The sequence below is a fragment of the Lissotriton helveticus genome, chromosome 10 (assembly GCF_964261635.1).
Source record: "Lissotriton helveticus chromosome 10, aLisHel1.1, whole genome shotgun sequence".
Lineage (NCBI taxonomy): Eukaryota > Metazoa > Chordata > Amphibia > Caudata > Salamandridae > Lissotriton > Lissotriton helveticus.
In genome coordinates, this window is record NC_136071.1 from 1,136,869,667 (window position 1) to 1,136,890,645 (window position 20,979).

Here is a 20,979-nt window from a genome sequence, read left to right on the forward strand (position 1 = left end):
TTTAGAGTCCTAGAGCTCTACATTGCAAGATTAGAAAGGCCTCATTCCTCGAATTAAAGTCCTTTAATACACTTATGAACAACAATAATTTAATCCATAATAATAAAAAAAATCCTGGATCATGGGAATAATTCAATTTGACCATTTACAAATGGCCTCTACTAGATGCAGTTGATGGAGTATGGAGTTTAGGTCAACATCTGTACTGATAGAGAGAAAACTCTACTTCAAAGCCTATGCGTTTTGGAAGTGGTTAAAATCGTGTGTTGGTGTCTATACGGTTACCTTGGTGTTTTCATTTACCTAGAAGAGATTCCCTTGTTTGTACCAAATGTAATTTCTGAAAACTTCGGATTCCGCAGCTAGGTTCAGAAAAACCATTTTAAACTGGTCAACTGGGATATTTTTCCAGGCAAGAGCTGCAGTGCCACTCAGCAGTATACGTAAGGATCTGAGGATCAATTGTTTCAATGGCTGCCAATATAATGAGTCCCACCCTCATGCACAATCTCCACTGGCCATGAAATGATCACCCCAAATGATAACACGCGAAGTATCAGTCCACCCATCAGAATGGAACCCCGAATACTAGGACTGACATAGGAGGGCATGTCCAGATGCTGCCTGGCATGATAGAAAAGCACAGGAAGCATGGATCAAAATTTTAATTCAAGAAGGAGATCTTAGCCAGCTCTAAAGAGAAACAGTATCAACATGGCTAGTTGTGTGCAAAGTCACAAAGTCACAAAGTCTTTAGACTCACAAATTCACATTTATTTGTCAAAACTTTGCAAGCTTGCTGGAATATAAAGTGTATGAAGTAAAACAAAAAAATTAGGACAACTTGAGCGCGGTACTCTGTGGGAGCAGGAAACAACTCCTGCTGCTGCAAGAGGGGTGGGGTACAGTTCCCTGCAGAATGCCCCACCATGGAAAGATCAGAATTTGACCGCATGGGTTGTGTTAAGTGTTGTCAGAACAGAGTGAAAACAGCATTGGCTTTCTAACTCAGCCTTGGAGTATAACAGTTTCCGCGTTAAAGTTACATGCCGTCAAAGCAACAAAGGAATATATTGCTATCACAGTCACTTTAGGATCTGCAACTGGTGAAATTGGTAAGAACTGCCCATTTACCATTTTAAGTTAAGCATTTCACAGAGGAGTCAGATCTGTCACACTTCATAAAGTACACTAGAAATGTTTCCATCCCCTTGAGCAAGTAATATCATGCCCCTTAGACTTTAACGTCCCTCTCAGCCCTGGAACTGCCCACATCCAGTCTCCCTAACACCCACCATCAAGAGATAAGGAATGCTCACTTGCTGACCCAGACTACATGGCGCGACTAACCAAGCTAGTCAGGTCTATCAAATGGGAGGTGCTAGGTGGGAAGTGCCAGTGCTGAAGCCCCCTCTCTCTTGTATCATTGGAAGCCTGCAGTGTCTTACATGTGTTCTGGTCACACTTAACCACACCAAAGTGTCTTGATACTGAAAAACATATTTCTGTATATCCCCCCCCCCACAAGTACTAGCAAAACTAAGCACTGACTTCTTTCAATATCTATGTCTGGAACATGTGTGGAATCTGGAGACAATTCATTTTTCAGCGATGATACAAAAACCTTTAAAAAAAATTATGAACTAATTATGAACCTTCAAGGTCCTGGAGGGAATGGAATTAAACTTAACTCCAAGCATCCTCAGAGGGAGAAAAGGGGGATATCTGTTAAAGTCGTAGATGGACTTCATACATGATGATAAATGACATGGAAGACACTGTCCAAGGATGTCATGCTCAATACCCTATTCTAATCAATTTAATTATTGGGATAGTTGACCTGTGATTTCTTGACAGACTGTTTGCTTACAATCCAATTAGAGCATGCACAAGAGAAGTAACTTAATTAGAGTGTTTTTGAGAATAGATGAGGTAAAGTAATGTCTTTCCTCAAAGGAAACAGATGAGATGATATATCAACGAGGCAGCTGTGTTGTTTCTTGACTTTCTTTTCATTGATTCAGGGAGTGTGTCTTTGATCATGGGTGAATTAATTGGATGTCAAACTCCAAACAAATCCATGATGTGGAAACAAGTAACATTGGTTTCCTCTGAGGGTGTATTGCACTGAGGTGCAGTACAAGAATATCATAACCAGAGTATCATCTGACATATACATTGTGTTGTCAATAGCATTGACAAAAACATCACCTACACCTACACCTACTTCTACAACAGCAAAAGTTCCTGAATTCTTTGGATTTGGCTGTGAATATGTTTGTGTTGCTTATATTTCCTATTATTGCCATAGGTTTGTGAGTGGCTGCCTCCAGAAGAACTGAAAAAGCGAATTGACCTAGAGTTGCGAGACAGAGGGGAAACACACCAGCGACTCTTGCAACTATGCCAGAACACTATACGTTATAGCGTTAAAACAAGTATGCACTCAAATAATTTACAATTCAGTTTTACTGCATCTGAAGTTCTGCAAATCAAGTGACATTTTGTTTATTCAAGAATGCATCGTACTACTCAATGATCCCATGATGTTTGAAGTTTAACGTGCATAAAACTAGCACTATAATGCTAATGTGATTAGTGTGCCATGCAAATCCTATATCATTTTACAGGTCACTGGATAGTTCCACAATCTTTGTGCACAAAGTTGCATTAAAGATAGTGTATGCTACACATACTGGTATGCATTTGAATGCATCTTCCAGTGGTCCATTGTATAAACAAGCCGCTGATCACTGTGGCATTAACCCCTTCCATGCTGATGACGAACCCCAGCCGTCACGCTCCACGGTGCTCGTGTGCTGATGACGGCAGGGGTTCATCACGGCCCCGCCCTGTTCGTTTGTTTACCGCACAGCGGCGGAATCGGCCCAGCATGGAAGGGGTTAAGGAAATGAACACAGGGTAGTTATGTTGTTATTTTTCTGGGATTCAAAGGAGTTTTCTTTGTGCATAACCAAATAACCAGAGAATAAGGAAAAACACAGGCCTCTCCTTGAAACATATATTTTCTTACCATGAGTTATATATAATGACCATATCACACACTTAATGCATCCTGGTCCACATGAGTATCATGAGGCATGTAGGTCCACTTAGTTCGCTTCCTCTGGGGCCTATGTGGGCCTGCTAGCTGTCGGTACACCTTGCAGACTTTATTTGGGAACATATAGATCTACTGTGTTGATTTGTTCTTGAGAACTTGTGAATCTACCATATTCACTGCATCCTGGGAACATATGGATCCACACTGCTCATGTCTTCCTGGATATGTGTGGATCTCCCTGCTCATTTGATCCAGTAAACCTGTGGGCCCACCCTAATCATGCTGCCCCTTAAAATATGTGGTTCACCCAACTCATTTCATCCTGGAAAAATGTGGATTTCGTTTTCTCGAATCCTCCTTAAAACATTTGAATCTCCTTTCTTACTTCATTGTGGGAACACGTGTAACCAACCTGCTCATGTCCTCCTAAAAACACATGGATCCTCTGGTTACGTGGGAACAGGTGGATCGGACTTGGTCATGTGATCCTGGAAACATGTGGATCCTCAGGTCACTTCATCATGGGAACAGGTGGATCGGATCTGGGAACGTGTGGATTACGTGCTTACTTCATCCTGGGAACTGGTGGACCTGCTCCTGTCCTTCTGTAGATATGGTGAACCCCATGCTCACTTCATCCTGTGAACAGGTGGATCCAATCAGATCTTGTCCTCATTAAAACAGATTGGTCCCTGGGAATATGAGCTTCCACAATCATATCAGCATCCTGAAAACATGTGGATTCCCCTTCACTACATCCTTGAAACGTGTGGATCTATCTAGCTTGATTTCTCTACAACACATGAATACATCTGCATCTGGAACTTCACTCCCCAAAGTATATTAGCCTATTATGATTAAATCTAAATTGCAACTGAAAAAAATGAAGAAGGTTTAGAATTAAGAAGTGAAACTCTATTTCAAAATGTAAGTGTCACATTTTCAGTTCAAATTGCTAGCTAAATTCAACTCAAATCCCTCAGAATACTTCAGATCCAATTCTGAGTCCATTTCTAATCACAAGTGCAAACAAATGGCCTGATAGACAAACTGCACTTTGTGGTATGGTTTGTAGTCCTGCAGTAGAACTACAGAGCTTTCTAAAAGGCGCTATTCATAAGCTGCACTTTTGTAGTAACTTACACGTTTAAGTAAGTTCAATACTTTTCAGCATGGTACAAACTGCACAAACTGTAGTAACTTACATATTTGTAATAACTTGCACATTTGTAGCACATTCCTACCTCTATTGTTTTCTATGAGAAGTTGCTGCAGTACCAGTGTTTTGCCTTTAGTAGTGCTGAAGTGACTAAAAGTGTAAGTTACTACAAAAGTGTGAGTTGCTAAAGAATTACAGTTTGTGGACGCCAAAAAGTAGTAAACTTATTTAAGAGTGTAACCGTACTCAAAAATGCAAGAGAGCTTTGTGAATCAGTCCCTATACTTTGAAAAAGTTGTATATTACAGGTAAAGTCCAGATACTAAATTACAAAATCAGAGACTCTCTTTCGAAGAGAACATGTTTCGCTTTTATGTGGGTTTTTTTTCTGTCAAGACACAATGTCTGGCCAAATACTTAGGGAACGCAAAGTGTCTCTTATTCAACCAACTTGAATTCCAACAAAAGCAGGAAAACATAATAGATGTAGCTGAAACCTCCCCATGATTTTATTTTTTTATATGTATTAAATATTAGAAGCATTTTAGCTAACACCAGATCTGGGTGCTCAGATCTAAAAACTGACATAGTAGTCTCACACAATAGCATGACAGCAGGAGATCTTACACTGGCATTCTGTTTGGCTGTATGTGAAGCACTTTAGCCCTTATTTATGAGGGCAAGTCTAACCCTGGGCAAAGCACTACGATACGCTCGCGTATTTTGCAAAGGTTGCGTTACTTCGCACTACGCGAACTGCACGTAGCACAGTGCAAACACTCGTAGCGTAGCGTAGTGCAGTAGTCATTTTTTGCTTGCTTGCGGTCCTTGATGTCAAGTTGGCGACCGCGAGCATGCAAAATGACATCCCGGCGAGACTTTTCCTCGTTCATGATCAGTAACATCAAGTTGCCAAACGCGAGCGTGGAAAATAAACCTCCTGGCGAGATTCTCAACGTGGGGAGGTCAGGTTTCTCATTGCAAGTGGTCGCGTATGCTCGCGATGAGAAACTACCAGTCCACATTGAGAAAGCTGCAGCTCGAGTAAAGTTTCTCATTGCAAGTGGTCGCGTATGCTCGCGATGAGAAACTACCAGTCCACATTGAGAAAGCTGCCGCTCGAGTAAAAATCTACTCGAGCGGCAGTAAAAGACAGCTCGCACTGTGCAAGATGCTGTTTTCAATGATTGCACTGTGCGGACAAGCATCCGACACTGTGCAATAATCGCGAACAGGGTACTACGCAGTTCGCGTAGTGCTACATGGAGCTCACGAACCTCACGTAGTGAGAAGTGCACTTCGCGTATACGCGTAGCTCTACTTCATGAACTACGCCCAGGGTTAGGCAAGTTCCGCCGTTGCATCACCTTTTTCTGATGCTGCAGCAGCATAAACAATGCACCACACTCTCTATTTTCAAAGTACTGCATCTATGCAAATATGTCACTTTGTAAAGCTCTGTGCCACATTATACCTACATCAGGTAGAATGCATAAAGGGTGGGCATTCCCACGTAAAAAAGACTGGTAGAAGTGGCGTAGCGAAATCTGTCAGATTTCACTGAGCCACTCCAACAACTTGACTTCGTCGCAATCCTTGCGCCTTCTTCAAGCAGGTGGAAGGAGTGACGCCGGGCCTTTTCCATGGGGCTCGTCTCATGTGTGCTGACACATCGCTGGAGTTGCGTTAGTTTACCAACACACTCCAGCAATGTGTCATTACTGCGCCACCAGATACGTCATGATTCCTGACGTATCTGTGCAATCCTTGAGACATGGAGCGCCGTAGTGTAAATACAGCGTATCCTTGGTGTCGTAAGGATGGCACAATGAAAAGTGTTGCATGGCTGTTTTTCCCCAGCGATGCAACACATTTCATAAATGAGGCCCTATGTGTTCTATTGTTTTTGTAAATTGGCATTTTCTCAAAGGTGCAGTCTGACATCTCTGGCGTCTGAAGCTGCAGCGCATCCAAAAACATTTGTGCTTGGGACACTTTATAAAACAAGTATCACATTAAAAATGTCCTTCGTGAATAACTCACAAATCTGCGTAAAAACATGTATGAGGGGAGAGGTTGTGATTCACAAAAGCAGTGATAAGTACAGCATGTAGTGCTGTGTACATGGCCCAAATTTACAAAAGTTACTGTGGTAGCATGTACGTTATGCAGCATAAAGCTTTTTTGGTGCTACTGCAGAAATATAATCCTTGCCACTGCCAAATATTGTGAGGAGTAGTCATTGCTAGCCCCGCTACTCCATGTGAGAGGCTACATCACATTTTGGTTACATCCTCCCAGCCCTCGTGCTACATTAACTGAGCATCTCGAAACGCCGTGCAGAAAAACATGGTTGTACTTGAGTCAACAAATTCACAGATGAAGAAATTACAGCATGTTACAGTGATTGTGTCAGAAAACACAGAATGTTATACATGGTTAGGTAGCGCTGCTAAAAGAGCTGCAAAGAGCTGCAGCCCAGTGAATGCATCAAAGACGCACATACAATGTTATGCAGATGTCATGCACAGATGCCAATGATGTTTGCAGATGCATCGGGGTCTCTCCTAGAGCTCAGCCTCATAGTGCCCATAATAGCAACAATATTACTTGAAGATTCTGTAAATCGGTTGAAGGGAGATTGACCGCCAAAATGATTCACAAAATAGAATCTGTTGTGTTTCTAAAGCAAAATTGAAAAAAATATCAAATATCCTCTTCCCTGCCCCGACACCCCTGTTAAGTAGCAGCCACCACTGGTGCTGTCATCATGGCATCAGATGTAAACACTTCTCAAGCATATTCAGAGGAGGTGTAGTCACAAAGTCTGTTAAGAACTTCTGTGGCAATACTGAATAAGCAGCTACCTACATCATTATTATATGAAATCTCTTTATTGATGTCATAACTACACTTTCACAATTGCTTTATTAACCATCTTCCTTTATCAAATTTGTTTGAAAATGCACAATTTACCATTGTTTTTCAAATATTTCTTGGGAGGAGAACCCACTCCCCCCGAACTCCCCTTATGGCGGTCGGGCTCGCTGACTCACTACCGGCAACTCACACACAACTTTTACGCCCTACCACTTTCAATAGTCACCAGCGGCCACTGCTTGTACATACAAGAGATGGGCAAAATTCTGTGGTCAATCTTGTCAAGGAGCAGAAACTTGAGAGGATATTATGTGAAATAGTGACTCAGTTGCACCAAGTTTTCAGAGATGCTCACGAGGGATGCGATTGTGCCTCATACTAGGGGAAAGCTGGCTGCCCATAGCAAGTTGAAATCAACTTCATTTCAATTGCCTGCCTTTTCAGTGCCACGGCAAAATTATGTTTCAATGTTTGGATACTTTGTTTGTCAATGGACGTTTGTGCTGCGGGCGGAAAAGGCCCACAGCGCAAACTTCCATTGACAAATAGAGATTTGTAAACATCCCTCACAGTGCCTGCCATTCGGTGCAACGATGTGTAGGGGGGCACCCAAGGTACCCATTGCGGAGGGCCAGGGGTAAGGGGCCCTGTTAGGCCGTCATGGAAAGGCTGTCGGAAACCAACATCATAATCCAGATGGCGGCCGGAATCCCCTCACAGGTCTCACTCCGACCACAGACATCCTAATACGGCGGTGGGACTGTAAGCCTGCCATATCGGGCTGAAAGCCTCCGACTGCTGGACGGAGGCTTTTCACCCGACATCATAATCAGGCCCAATATGTTTTGACTTGTGGCCCAAGATTCCATAGGAAACCAACACATTTTCTCAAACATCTTATCACACATAACAAATTACTAGCCATGACACTATTGATCTTATTTTTTTCCCTTTATGAATACTAGGCCCCCCTATTAAAAATGTCCTTCTGCGTTAACAGCCATCCCCTTCTTGCCTTAGTTATGTTACTTCAGCCATGATGCACTTTATTTTCTTGAATCAAGAATTATAAATGCAGACATATAAATTAACTTGCAGAAATATCATGAGTCTTTTTTTTTTTTTTTTGGTTAAAAACTTTTATTGAGCAACAAAATCAAATTTACAGAGATGGGCCTACAACCGCACGGGCTGGCCGCTAAAAGCAAAGCACAACGTAATAAAAACAATGAGAGCCTTTCCGGCGGGCGGGCACAAACCGGATACAGGATGTCGCCCACACTGTAAAACAGGAGAAGACAATTTTCCATTTTATACACACAAAAACAAACAAACATCTAAAAGGCGAATGCATAATAAACGGAGTCAGCCCAGGAGGGGGAGGGAAACCCCACTGATCAGGAATCCAAAGTCACAATCAACAGGATAAGGCAAGGCAGGGGGGGACAGCGGGGAGGTCAATCAAATCAAGGGACAGTATACGAAAGTTCAGCAACGTCGGCCTAGGGAGACAGGATAACATCAGGGGTTTCAACCAAGGGAGGAGCGCAAATATCACCGCGATAGGCGTTCCACTGACTCCAGATCTTCGTCCATGCCCTAGGCCTGCCCCTGGCTGTGTAAACAGTCTTCTCGCGGAACATAGACCAGTCCATGTTGTCTTCCCACACAGAGACACTGGGGGGCCTGTGTGAGCCCCAAAGTTGCGCTATGTCTCGCTTCGCAATCATATATCCCAGGGTCGCCCATCTGGTCTGGGCCACCGAGTAGTCGGTGGGTTCCCACACATTCAACAGGCATCTCCGGGCCTCTGGCGCCAGAGCAATTCCAGTCACATCAGTCATCACCGCAACCACCTCCGTCCAGTAGGCAGCCACCCTCGGACACTCCCAGATAATATGAAGAAACGTAGCACTCATCCCACACCCACGCTTGCACAGGCCATCCGGGGAAAAACCCATCACAACCAAACGAGGACCAGTGACGTACACCCGGTGGAGGATCTTAAGCTGAACTAGACGGAGGCGGGCAGGAATGGCGACCTCTTTTGGAGAAGACAGCGCCGACTGCCAATCTTCGTCATCCAATTCCAGCCCGTCGCCGACCCAAGCCTCCCTGAGTCGAACAAGCAAGTCGGCGCGATTGTGAATCAGCTTCTTATAAATCAAGGAGATAGTGCTATCGGGGAGATGGCCGTCCAGGATACGATCCTCGAGGGGGGAGGATTCGGGAAGAGCGGCACCAGGAGTCAGAACAGAAGCGAGAGCATGACGGACCTGCAAATATCTAAAAAATTCCCTATCACTCAGTTCATATTCATTCCGAAGGGTCTCGAAGGACTTCACCGCTCCATTCACACATACTTCACCCACTCTACAAATACCAATCGTATCCCAGCGGTCAAACCCCTTCGTCGTCCAGAGACATCCCAGACGCTCAGATGCAAAGAGCGGAGTAGCAAGCGTCACTCGGTCGTCCCACCCCAGGCTTACATTCGCAGCGCGCCATACACTAACCGCGATCCTGGTAGGGCCCGTAAGATGGCGCCCAGCCGACCTAGAATAAAGCGCTCTGTTAAAGTCCCCACCCGGCAGCTGGAGTCTATCCATGTCAAAGGCCGGGTTCCGACCCGGGAATACATTGAATGGTTAATGGCAGACAGTTGGGTAGCCCAGTAATATCTCCTGATATCAGGAAGTGCTATGCCCCCGTCATACCAAGGGATGGTGAGCTTCGCAAGGGCGAGACGTGGACGCCCGTCCCAAATCAGTTGCCTTTGCAGACTTTCAACCTCTCGGAAATAGGTAGCAGGGATAGGATCATAAGAATTTTGGAGTGCATAAAGGAATCGAGGTAGGGACATAATTTTGAAAAGGGCGGCCCTGCCCAGCGGCGACAACGGTAATCTACGCCAACGGGCCACATCCAGCCTCAGTCTAAGAAGTGGGGGAAGGAGATTACGTTCAAACCGGAGCGACGAATCCAGCGTAATAAAAATCCCCAGATATTTGAACCCGGACTGAACAATCTGGATAGGAACTCTGTTCGGCAATGGGGGCAGATCACCCGAAAGAACATAGACACAGGATTTAGCCCAGTTAATAACCAAACCAGAATTTTTGCCAAACGAGGTGAGAACATCAAATAAAACATTTAAAGATTTACGCGGGGAAGTAAGATAAAGAAGAATGTCGTCCGCGTAAAGCGAAACAAGGTCCTCAAGATCCGGGGACCAACGTATACCCTTGATAGAAGGCTCCCAGCGAAGCCACGCAGCCAGCGGTTCCAATGCGAGAGCAAACAGCAGTGGAGACAAGGGGCAGCCCTGTCTGGTACCCCTACCAAGGGAAAAGGGAACCGAAACTCGGCCGTTAACCACAACCTGCGCCAGGGGGTCGGTGTACAGCAGCTTCACCCATCCAATAAACCCCGGGCCAAAACCAAACTTCTCAAGAGCCGCCCAAAGGTAGGGCCACTCTATCGTATCAAAGGCCATCGAGGCGTCCAACGAAGCCAAAATGGCCGGCTCCGTCAGAAGCCCCGCCCTCGCGATGGCTCCGTGGAGGCGACGCAGATTCAGAGCAGTGTTACGGTGCAGGATAAAACCGGACTGATCCAGATGAACCAAGTCACTAATGACCGTTAGGAGGCGAGTAGCCAAGACCTTGGCAAGAACCTTGGGCTCAACATTTAAAAGGGAGATGGGTCTATACGACGAACAAAGATCCCGGGGCTTACCGTCCTTAGGAATTACAACAATCGTAGCTAGGCGTTGGTCATAGGGAAGAGCACCCCGTTCACGGGACTCCGAAAACATTGTTCGAAGATAGGGCGCAATCTTATCAGGACACAGTTTGTATAATTCGATTGGCAAACCGTTCGGGCCCAAAGCCTTGCCCAAACGGAGAGAGCGAATCGCAGTCGCTATTTCGTCCTTAGAGAACGGGCCCTCCTTAGAGTCCCGCTCCAGATCAGAGAGGCAGGGCAAAGCTATGTCGCGCAACAAGAGGCGAGAGTCGTCTGTATCCCGCTTCGACACTGGGGAGTAAACCGCACGAAAATAATCAGCAAAGCAATCAACTATTTCAACTGGATCAGTCACATTCACACCATTCAAAGTCCGAATCACAGGCACGACTCGATTCGCCCTCTCCTTCTTATCCAACCAGGCAAGCAATTTACCCGCTTTGTCCCCAACATCATACAGACGACCCTGTTGCTCTCGAAACATAATTTTAGCCGCATCTGTGACCAGAGACTTATAGGCAAATTGTTTCAGACCCAGGGCATGAAGCTTGTCATGAGTAACACTCGATTCCAAGTCAGCTTCCAGCTCAAGTATTTCCATTTCAAGACCCACCACCTCCCGATTCCTCGCCTTTTTGGTTTCAGCAATAAGAGACAGGGCCTGCCCACGAATCACTGTCTTAAAAGCCTCCCAAAGGGACACCGCAGAGGAGACAGACCCCTCGTTATCTAGGAAGTAGTTGTCCAGGGACTTAATCAACAGACCACGGGTCACAGGGGAGGTCAGGTACCAAGGGTTGATAGGGGCCACCCGGCCCGCCGCCTCCACCCCCACATCAAAACAAAGCCAGAGCGGAGAATGGTCCGAGATGCCCCGGGGAAGGTGTCTAATCTCCCGGACAGCCGACGATTGTGCAGCTGGCATGAGGAAGTAATCCAGTCTAGACAAACTCCCATGGGCTCCAGAATGAAAGGTGTATTGAAGCTGAGTGGGGTTCATAAGTCTCCAACAGTCCACCAAACCAAAAGTATCCAAAAAGCCACCCAGCCACAATTGGGCCGAAGGAGTATCCCTAGGGGGGTAACGATCATTCAGGCCGGAGAGAACAGCGTTAAAATCACCAGCCATGAAAAGAGCACCATCAGGGAGTCCCAACAGCACTCGGCCCAAATCGGAGAAGGTAGAGGACTGTAGGCCGGGGGGCACATAGACGGTGAACAGGGAAAGGGTTCGGCCCTCGTATCGTCCCACGAGGACGGCGTAACGCCCCCGATCATCGAGGATTACATCATCTATAGCAAGGGGAAGGGAAGTCCGGAGAAGGATGCCCACCCCCCTGGAACCCGTAGTAAATCCTGAATGCGCAACAAGACGATAGCGCCACCTATTCATTGCATGACAAGTATTACCCACTAGATGTGTCTCCTGCAGAAAGACAACATCGGGAGACAAACGTCGCAGGCATCGCAGCACCACCCCCCGCTTTATACGATCCCCTAGACCATTGACATTCCATGAAACAAACTTCAACCCGCTACCCCCCATCCCACAAAGTGATGCAGGAACCATCCCCAAATGAGCATGGCACTGAAAATTCCATTATCAAGATAGAATCGCCTTGAAAAAACAAAACACGAACCTCAAACACCCCACCAATCCACCCCCCAACATCCAAGAAAACACCCCCCACCCTGCACCCCTGCAATAAGCAAAAAAGCCACCCCAACATGCAGTGTGCCTGTCGCTCAAAAACCCCCGTTCTACAAAAAGACCCCAGAGGAGGAAAAGGCCCCAGTCCCACCCGCCACCCCGATAGAGATAAAGAAAAAGAAAAGACACAGAAAATAAAGGCACTCAAGTATAGAACCCAGGAAGAAACACATTACATGGAGACAGGGGCGCAGACAGTAAGTTCAACTCTCTACACCACCCTCGGCACCACCCGGGTGCTCGGTGGGCTCAGTCAAAGTAGGCCGGTCCGGCAAAGAGTCCAACCAGTCATTCACCGAATCAGGCCGATCAAAGAAAAGGGTCCGTTCACGGTACTCAACTCGCAGCCTGGTAGGAAAAAGCATGGCATAGCGCAGTCCCAAGTCCCGAAGACGCTTCTTGACTCCACGGAAGCCCATTCGCTGTCTCTGCACAAGCTGGGAGAAATCAGGATAAAAGTTCACCGTGGCATTTTCGAAGGCCACCGGGCCCTTAACTCGCGAGGCCTGCAGGATAGCGTCTCGGTCCATATTGTGAAAAAGTTTTGCAACAATGGGCCTCGGCGGGGCGCCCGGTTTGCCCTGGCCGCCCGGAACGCGATGGGCACGCTCCACCGCAAAGAATTTGCTCAATCCAGATGGAGAAAGGTAGTTTTGTATGAAGTCCTCAACCAGGAGATCAACAGAATGTGGGTCAGGATTTTCCGGAACACCAACCACACGCACGTTGCAGCGCCGTGCTCTGTTCTCAAAATCCTCCAAGCGCTGAGTCATGAAATCATTTGCCTTTCTAAGGTTGCCAATCTCCGTCTGTATTTCAGAGACGTCGGCCGTGAGTCTAGATGACTTGAGGTCCAACGATTTCACCTTCTCATTGGTTTTAGATAGGCCGGCCCTGATCAAGTTCACGTCAATAGCCTCATACTGTTGACCGATGGTCTCTCTTATGCCAGAGATGGCGCCCATAATGTCTTGCAGGGACGGCTCTGCCGAAGCCTCCAAAGGGTGCCCCACAGCACTCGGGCCAGGCAAGGCAGCTCCCGGGGACCCCTTCGATTGAGTGTACCGGTCCATGATATTAGACTGGACCTGGCCCCCGCGAAGGGGCGTCTTGGTCTTTCGCCTCTCTTGGTCCCCTCTGCCAGTCATAGTGGAGAATCCGTCCCCGAGGGACCCAAGCGACCTGTTGAAAATGGCCGCAGGAAGATAAGGTGCCGGAGCCAAAAGTCAGCCACGAGGGCACACCGAGGTGTGAAGCGGCCTGAAAGGACACAAAGCAGACAGAAGGTGCAACTGCGACCTCGCGCCGCTGATCTCAACACCGGCCAGACACCTCCACTGGAGAACGTAGTCCGAGTCAAATCGAAACCGAAAGTTAAGCGGGGGACCCACAAGTCGAATCCCCTGCCGCTGTTGTTCAACTCAGACACGGCAACAGAGCCTCACCAAGTCCCGGGCGCACCACCAGGGCGGGCCCGAAAGTTCGAGTCGACGTAACTTCGGTGCCCCTGGTCCAAATCGAAATCCAAAAACAGTATCAAGATCAGCCCAGGTTCCTCTACAAGAATCCCTGTAATTATTCAGGATATGTTCAGGATATCATGCCGGGAGTGGCGGGGGCCCGGAGAGCGCTGTGCTCACGCGGCCATCACAGATGCCCGCCAAGCTCCTCCTCCGAGTCTTTTTTTTTTACATTTATTTATGCAAATTTGCCACCAGCTTTTTGCGGGAGTAAATGGTCACTTTATTTCCGCACTATGACGCTGCACAATTACAATAAAAGAGTACCGACAAGGGGTGCAAGGCGTTCTGGATGTTAAAGGTGTGAATGACGCCTAAAAAAAACCTTGGGCCTCATTTATGAAAAGTGACGCATCGCTGCGTGAAAACAGCGATGCGTCACTTTTTACTGCGCCCTCCTTGCCGACACCAATGATGCGTCATATTTACAGTATGACGCATCATGGCGCAAGGAGTTACAGATACGTCAGTATTTCTGACGTATCTGTATGGCGCAAAAGTGGCGCATTGCTGGAGTGTGTCACAAAAGTGACGCAACTCCAGCAATGTATCCTTTCACATGGGGCAAGCCCTATGTGAAAGGGCCTGCGTCAGTCTTACGCCTGCTGTGAGGCAGGCGTAAGAAATTGACGCATTTGTGTCCTAGAAGTGGCGCAGTGAAATCACATAGATTTCACTACGTCACTTCTACGACCCTTTCTTGCGTCAATACGCCCCCTTGCATACATTATACCTGGCGCAGGTGTAATGTGGCGCAGGGGTTTACAAAGTGACGCATCTACCTAGATGCGTCACTTTGTAAATATGGCACAACAAGGCGCATTTTTTACGCCACTGGTGCGTCACAAAAAGTGACGCACCAGTGGCGTAAAAATGACGCACAGCCTCATAAATGTGCCAGCTCCAAGTGTTCACAGTAGTAAGTATGTGCGCGTTAAAGAAATGCAAATACAGAGGAGAGAAGGGTTAAATAACATTAATACTACACTGTTGATAACCATCTGGGCGGATTTCCAAAGGAATGTTTGCCGAATCGCAGGGGACAGCTCTGAGCACGGCCGGCGCTGATGATGGGACGCCCCATGTTTCTACTTTCTGAAAATACACCACATATGTTCGGTTTGAACTGTTTTCCCTGCCGGTTTCAGCCCATCTCTGCTGTGACTTTCACTGGGGCGGCCTCAGCGCGGCGCGCGGCTCTGACCCTGGGGGGCAGCAGGTCCTTGTCACCTGCCAGAGAGGTCCTCGCGTTTCACGGCGGCAGGACAGGAAGCAGTCACCGCTTCCGCGCGGGTCACCCAGGGGTCCCGGCTGTCACTCCCGCGCGCCCCGCATGCACGTGGGCTGCCAAGCATGCGAAGGTTTCCACAGTCCGGGCTCCGCGTTCCCCTGGGCAGGCATCGCCTCCATCACTTTTCTAAGCCTCAGGGAACCTGACTGAGAGCTCTGCAGGAAAATGCATCGAGACGAGGCGTGTGCCAGAGGCGCCCCCAGCTAGGAGAAGAGAACAGCTCCTAACAGAATCGAATCTGGTCCAATTACAAGGAAAGAACAGAGCAGCAAAATGTATCTTTTTGCCTAAGGTCACCGAAAATCTTGGATCAGCACGGAACTTCCTAAAAATATAAAAAACAGAACATTTATTGGGAGTGCAAGTTTTTTTCCCAGCAGAAACTGGGGGTCAAGAGGAGTCACCGTATCTTTTGAAAGGAACCATGAACCAGTGATATATATGCATAAAAGCCATAGAAACTGCATTATTGTCTGTTAAAAAACATTGTATGCTATTGTGTTGAGCAGTGTTATAACACAAAACAATGAGCCCCCCTGCAAAATATGTAATAAGGGTCCGCGTCGTTTCTCAGGTCACACAGATATTCATTGGCCTTGAGCTTGATGGGGTCCCCTTGAAGGGTTGTGTCTCCCTCACCCCCGCCATGCTGCTGGTGGCCTGCTTGAGAAAGCAGGGTGACTTTCCCAAGCATTTCCCTATTTCTTGTCCCATGCCATTGCACACATTCTTCAAGGCATGCAATGGCATGACTTTGTAGGTGAAGGGGCCCCCCCCAGGGCCGGACTGGGAACCACAACCGGCCCTGGCAAAGTGCTCGGCCGCCTCCCCCTCCCCACTCGGGGGGAGAGGGGAGGGGGTTGTGGGTGCCGCCAAGCTCTTTGCCAGGGCCGGTTTTCGGCCGATTTTGGTACAGGGCCGATTTTGCAACTATGCTGCAAAAACGGTCCTGTAACAAAAACGGCCCCCAGGGGCCCAAAACCGGCACCCACCCATGCGGCACACCGGGGGATTGCCTGGTGCCCGCTATGGCCAGTCCGGCCCTGGGCCCCCCTACAAAACAAGTACATTACATTAGGTTGTGAGGGTCTCCGCATTTCCAGATTTGCCAACATTAGTAGACCTGGTAATGCTTCAGAGTTGCACGCCTCCCCACCAGAGGTGCAGCGAGGAGAAATATCTTTATTTCTCCTCATTGTTTCCTCATTCTAAGCGTGCTGCATTCTGCAGCACACGTAGAAAGAGAAACATTCCTCTGAGGATTGTTTGTGCAGGAAGGTGCCCATTCCTGCACAAAAACAATTCTGCCTACAACACAGGCACCCTTGACCATGTTGCAAGGGTGCCTGTATTGGCTATAGGCAGCATAAAGTGTGGCAGCATTAGAATAGGACAGAAATGATCAATCAATCAATCAATCAGGGGTTTGTCTAGTGCACTACTCACCCGTGAGAGTCTCAAGGCGCTGGGGGGAGCTCCGGATCAGTCGAAGAGCCAGGTCTTGAGGTCCTTCCTGAATGTGTGCAGGGTTGGGGAGCGTCTGGTGTTCACGGGGAGCTCGTTACAGGTCTTGGCTGCGATGTGGGAGAAGGCTCTTCCGCTTGTTCTGTTTCTGCAGATGCGGGGGACCTCTGCTGCCAGGGAGAGGTCGGCAGAGTGGAGGTTTCTCTTGGGTACATGGAAGGATAATCTCTTGTTGAGGTATTTGGGTCCGATGTTGTTGAGGGATTTGTAGGCGTGGGTAAGAAGTTTGAAGGTCACCCTCTTCTTGACAGGGAGCAGTAGAGGTCTCCTATGTGTTGGGTCATGTGATCGTGGCGTGGGGTCCCGAGTACGAGTCGAGCTGCGGCGTTCTGGATGGTCTGGAGTGTGTGTTGGAGAGATCTGTTGATTGTGATGTATAGGAGGTTGCCGTAGTCCAGTCTGGTGGTTATGAACGTGTGCGTGGCGGTCTTTCTGCATTCGGGGAATCCATTTGAAGGTTTTGCGAAGGATGCGCAAGCAGTTGAAGCTGGTGGAGGCGACGGCGTTGATCTGGCGGTTCATGGAGAGGGAAGAGTCGAGGATGATGCTGAGGTTGCATGCTTTGTCTGTAGGGGTGGTGGGTTCCCGAGGGCAGAGTGCCACTAGGAGTTGTCACTGGCAGAGTTGCACGGTCCGAGGATGAGGACCTCGGTTTTCTCTGAGTTGAGCTTCAGGCAGCTGTCTTTCATCCAGGTTGCCACGTTCTTCATTCCCTCTTGGAAGCAGAGTCTGGTGTCTTCAGGATTCTTTGTGAATAAGAGGATGAGCTGGGGTCGTCCGCGTAGGATACAATGCTGAGCCCATGCTGTCTGACGATGGCGATGAGGGAGCCATGTAGATGTTGAAGAGCGTGGGGCTGAGTGATGAGCCTTGGGGCACTCCGCAGTTGATGTCAGTGGGTTTGGAGAGGAAGGGAGGGTGTCTGATCCTCTGGGTTCTGCGGAGAGAAAGGATCGGATCCAGTCAAGGGCGGCTCCTTGAATCCCTGCTTCGTGAAGTCTGGCTGCAAGGGTGCGATGAGAGACGGTGTCGAAGGCTGCGGAGAGGTCCAGAATGATGAGGTCTGCGGTGTGTCCCTGGTCAAGTAGCATGCGGATGTCATCTGTGGCGGCGAGGAGAGCGGTCTCAGTGCCGTGGTTCCTGCAGAATCCGGACTGGGAGGAGTCTAGGATGGAGTTCCCTTCGATAAAAGTGGTCATCTGAGCGTTCACGAGTCTCTCGGTGACTTTGGCTACGAAAGGGAAGAGAGAGATGGGCAAGTAATTTTTCAGGTCTGTTGGGTTGGCCGTGGGCTTCTTGAGGAGGGGTTTAACCTCCGCCCGCTTCCAGTCATCTGCGAAGATGCCAGACATGAAGGAGGCGTTGATGGTCAGTCTAAGTTCAGGTGTGATGGCGGCGGCAGCCTTGTGGAGTATGTGTGGTGGGCAGGGGTCCGTAGGGGCTCCTGAGTGGGTTTTATGCATGGTCGCGGTGATGTGTTCGACGGTAGCGGGCTTCCAGGTCAAGATGGTTGGCTGATCGGCCGCAAAGGGGGGGGAGGGGTGATGTCCAGCGTCGGTTTGCTGAAATTGTCATAGAGGTCTTTGATCTTCCATTGGAAGTGTGAGCTGAACTTGTCGCAGAGTTGCTGGGAAGGTGTGACGTCCATGGCTGTGCTGGGTGGTTTAGTGAGCTGCTGTATGACGCTGAACAATTCCTTGGCATTGGTCGCGTTGGTCTTGATTTTGTCTCTTATGAAGGTCTGTTTGGAGTCTCTTATGCTCTGGTGGTATTCCTACAGGGTGATCCTCTGCTTGTTCCGTGCTTCCGTGATTTTCTGGTTTTGCCAGGTTTTCTCTAGGCTTTACAAGAACGCCTGGCTTCCTATAGTTCTGTGGTGAACCAGGCGGCCTTCAGCGGGCGTTGCTTGGCGGGATGCCGGAGGGGTGCGAGTGTGTTGACGCAGCGGGCGACTGCGGCTTTAGTGTCGGTCGTGGAGTTGGGGGGGTCTTGGAGGAGAGTGATGTTGAGGAGTTCCTCTATGACCTTGCTCCAGTTTGTTTGTGGTGGACGCGGTCCGGGCTTGAGTGCGGTGGTGGTGTTGAAGGTGAAATGGACGGTATACAGCCTTTACAACGAAACTTTTACAACGAACTACCATTACAACGCAACTTTTACAACGCAAACCATTACAACGCATAGCGCTGGGGGGCGCTCTAGGATAGGGAATAGGTTTAATGTACTATCCAACACCTTCCCTACTATCCACGGGGACTGGAGTTGGAATAGTAAATTAAACTATTCACTATCCAGCGCCCAAAAGCATTATGCGTTGTAATGGTATGCGTTGTAAAACTTGCGATGTAAAGGTAGGCGTTGTAAAAGTATGCGTTGTAACGTCATACATCCGAAATGGACGCAGTGGTGGTTAGTCCAGGGCGGCTGGGTGGTGTGGCTGAACAGTATGTTTATTCCTCCCACAAAGATAGTGTCCAGAGTATGTCCAGCTCTGTGCATGGGTGTATTGACCAGCTGCTTCAGTCCGAGTTTGGCCAGGCTGTCGAGGAGAGTGATGGATTGGGGTTGTTTCGGTTGACAATGTGGAAAATCATGCCTCAGAGGAGGATGTAGTCCATGGAGGTGATTGCGTGGGGTGCTGCGAGTTCGGCGATAGTGGTTGCGGACTAGGTGCGAGGGCCCGGTGGTCTGTAGATGAGGGTGCCGCTTAGCATGGTCCTGGGGCTCATCTGGATCTGGAAGTGGAGGTGTTCCATGTCAGAGTGAGGGTCACTCATGCTGGATGTGGATAGTCGGAGGGGAGTCTTGTGTGTGATGGCGAGTCCTCCTCCTGGGCGGTGGGGGCAGTCTTCTCTCTGGACCTTTTAGCCGTCAGGGATGGCAGTGGCGATGTCAGGACCGGAGGTGGCGTTGGTCCAAGTTTCCGTGAAGAAGGTGGCGCCGGGCGAGAGGGTGTCGATCAGGTCCCAGAACTCTACGGCGTGTGCTGCAGGGAACGCATGTTGAGGAGGATGAAGGTAAGGGTATTGGTGATGCGCCCGTTGGGCGGGTCTTCAGTGGTGGTGGTGGCATTGCAGATGGTGGAGGATCTGTGGCAGGTTCTGCACAAGAACTCTCCTTGGGTGGTGTTCGGTGCAGATCTTATGCAGCCGGTGTGTCTTCCGGTATTGAGTGCGTTGAGGGTGGTAGGATCGTAGTGGTGGGTCCTGGGAGAGCCAGGGTTCCTGCGCTGGTCGCGTCCGGGCGCGGATGGGCTTGTCTTAGGCACGTCGTTAGTGTGCGACCGCGTATCAGTCTGCATTATGTTGGGGATGGGACAGGACGCTCATCTAGGGGGCGGGAAAGGGCGCGGGCAGAGGGAATGGGCCGGGTGAGCAGTGCCGGGAAGCATGGAAAGGGAACGGCGTGAGGGGGCAAGAATCAGGTATGGGCAGAAAAATAAAAACAGAGGCAAGAATATCACAGTGAAACAGAAATACAGAAGAAAAGCAGGCAAGCGCAAATTACAACAAAAAACAAATGAACAGTACTCTGAAGCATCAGACTCGAACACGCAAGGCAGGGGGCCCAGAGGCAGCAATGGATGGCAGTAGCTGTCGGGGAGAGTGCAGGCCTGTGACCGAGGTCAAGGTGTTGTGTAATGTAATGTAATGCCGTGTAATGGTAAATACCCCTTTTACCCAGCACCTAACGCAGCGCAGTGAGTTACTTCACACACCGGTTTGTGGCTTGCGTCTGCGACCCAAACCAGCTGCCGACATTCTTTCTTGCAACTTGGTTTCTACTTTACAAGGAATCCAGATCTAGGACCTGCGTTCTTGCGGTTCTGCCCACAGTGACACCCACTTTTTCCACTTGCCCGACTCTGGCTCTCCTCCACACAATGCATCAAACAGAGGGTCGCCCCTTAAAGTAGCCAGCCTCTCCTTAACCTTCACAGGAGGGTGTCACAAAATCCTCCACATAACCATTATCCCAGAATAGGCAAAAGCTTGTGTGACAACGGCTCCGCACTGTCCTGTAGAGGCCACAAAGTATTAGGCCGAAACGCATCGACCCACATCTTCCACGATCAACTCCACCCAA

The 20,979-nt window shown here is 48.7% G+C and overlaps 1 protein-coding gene across 1 annotated transcript in view; it reads left to right on the forward strand.

Moving 5' to 3' along the window:
- GADL1 (glutamate decarboxylase like 1) overlaps positions 1 to 20,979 on the forward strand; it is a 654,887-nt gene that overhangs the window by 161,100 nt on the left and 472,808 nt on the right. Inside the window, exon 3 of the mRNA XM_078663939.1 lies at positions 2,312 to 2,438. Within this exon, the coding sequence (XP_078520065.1) occupies positions 2,312 to 2,438 (127 nt within the window). The remainder of the gene's footprint in view (positions 1 to 2,311; positions 2,439 to 20,979) is intronic.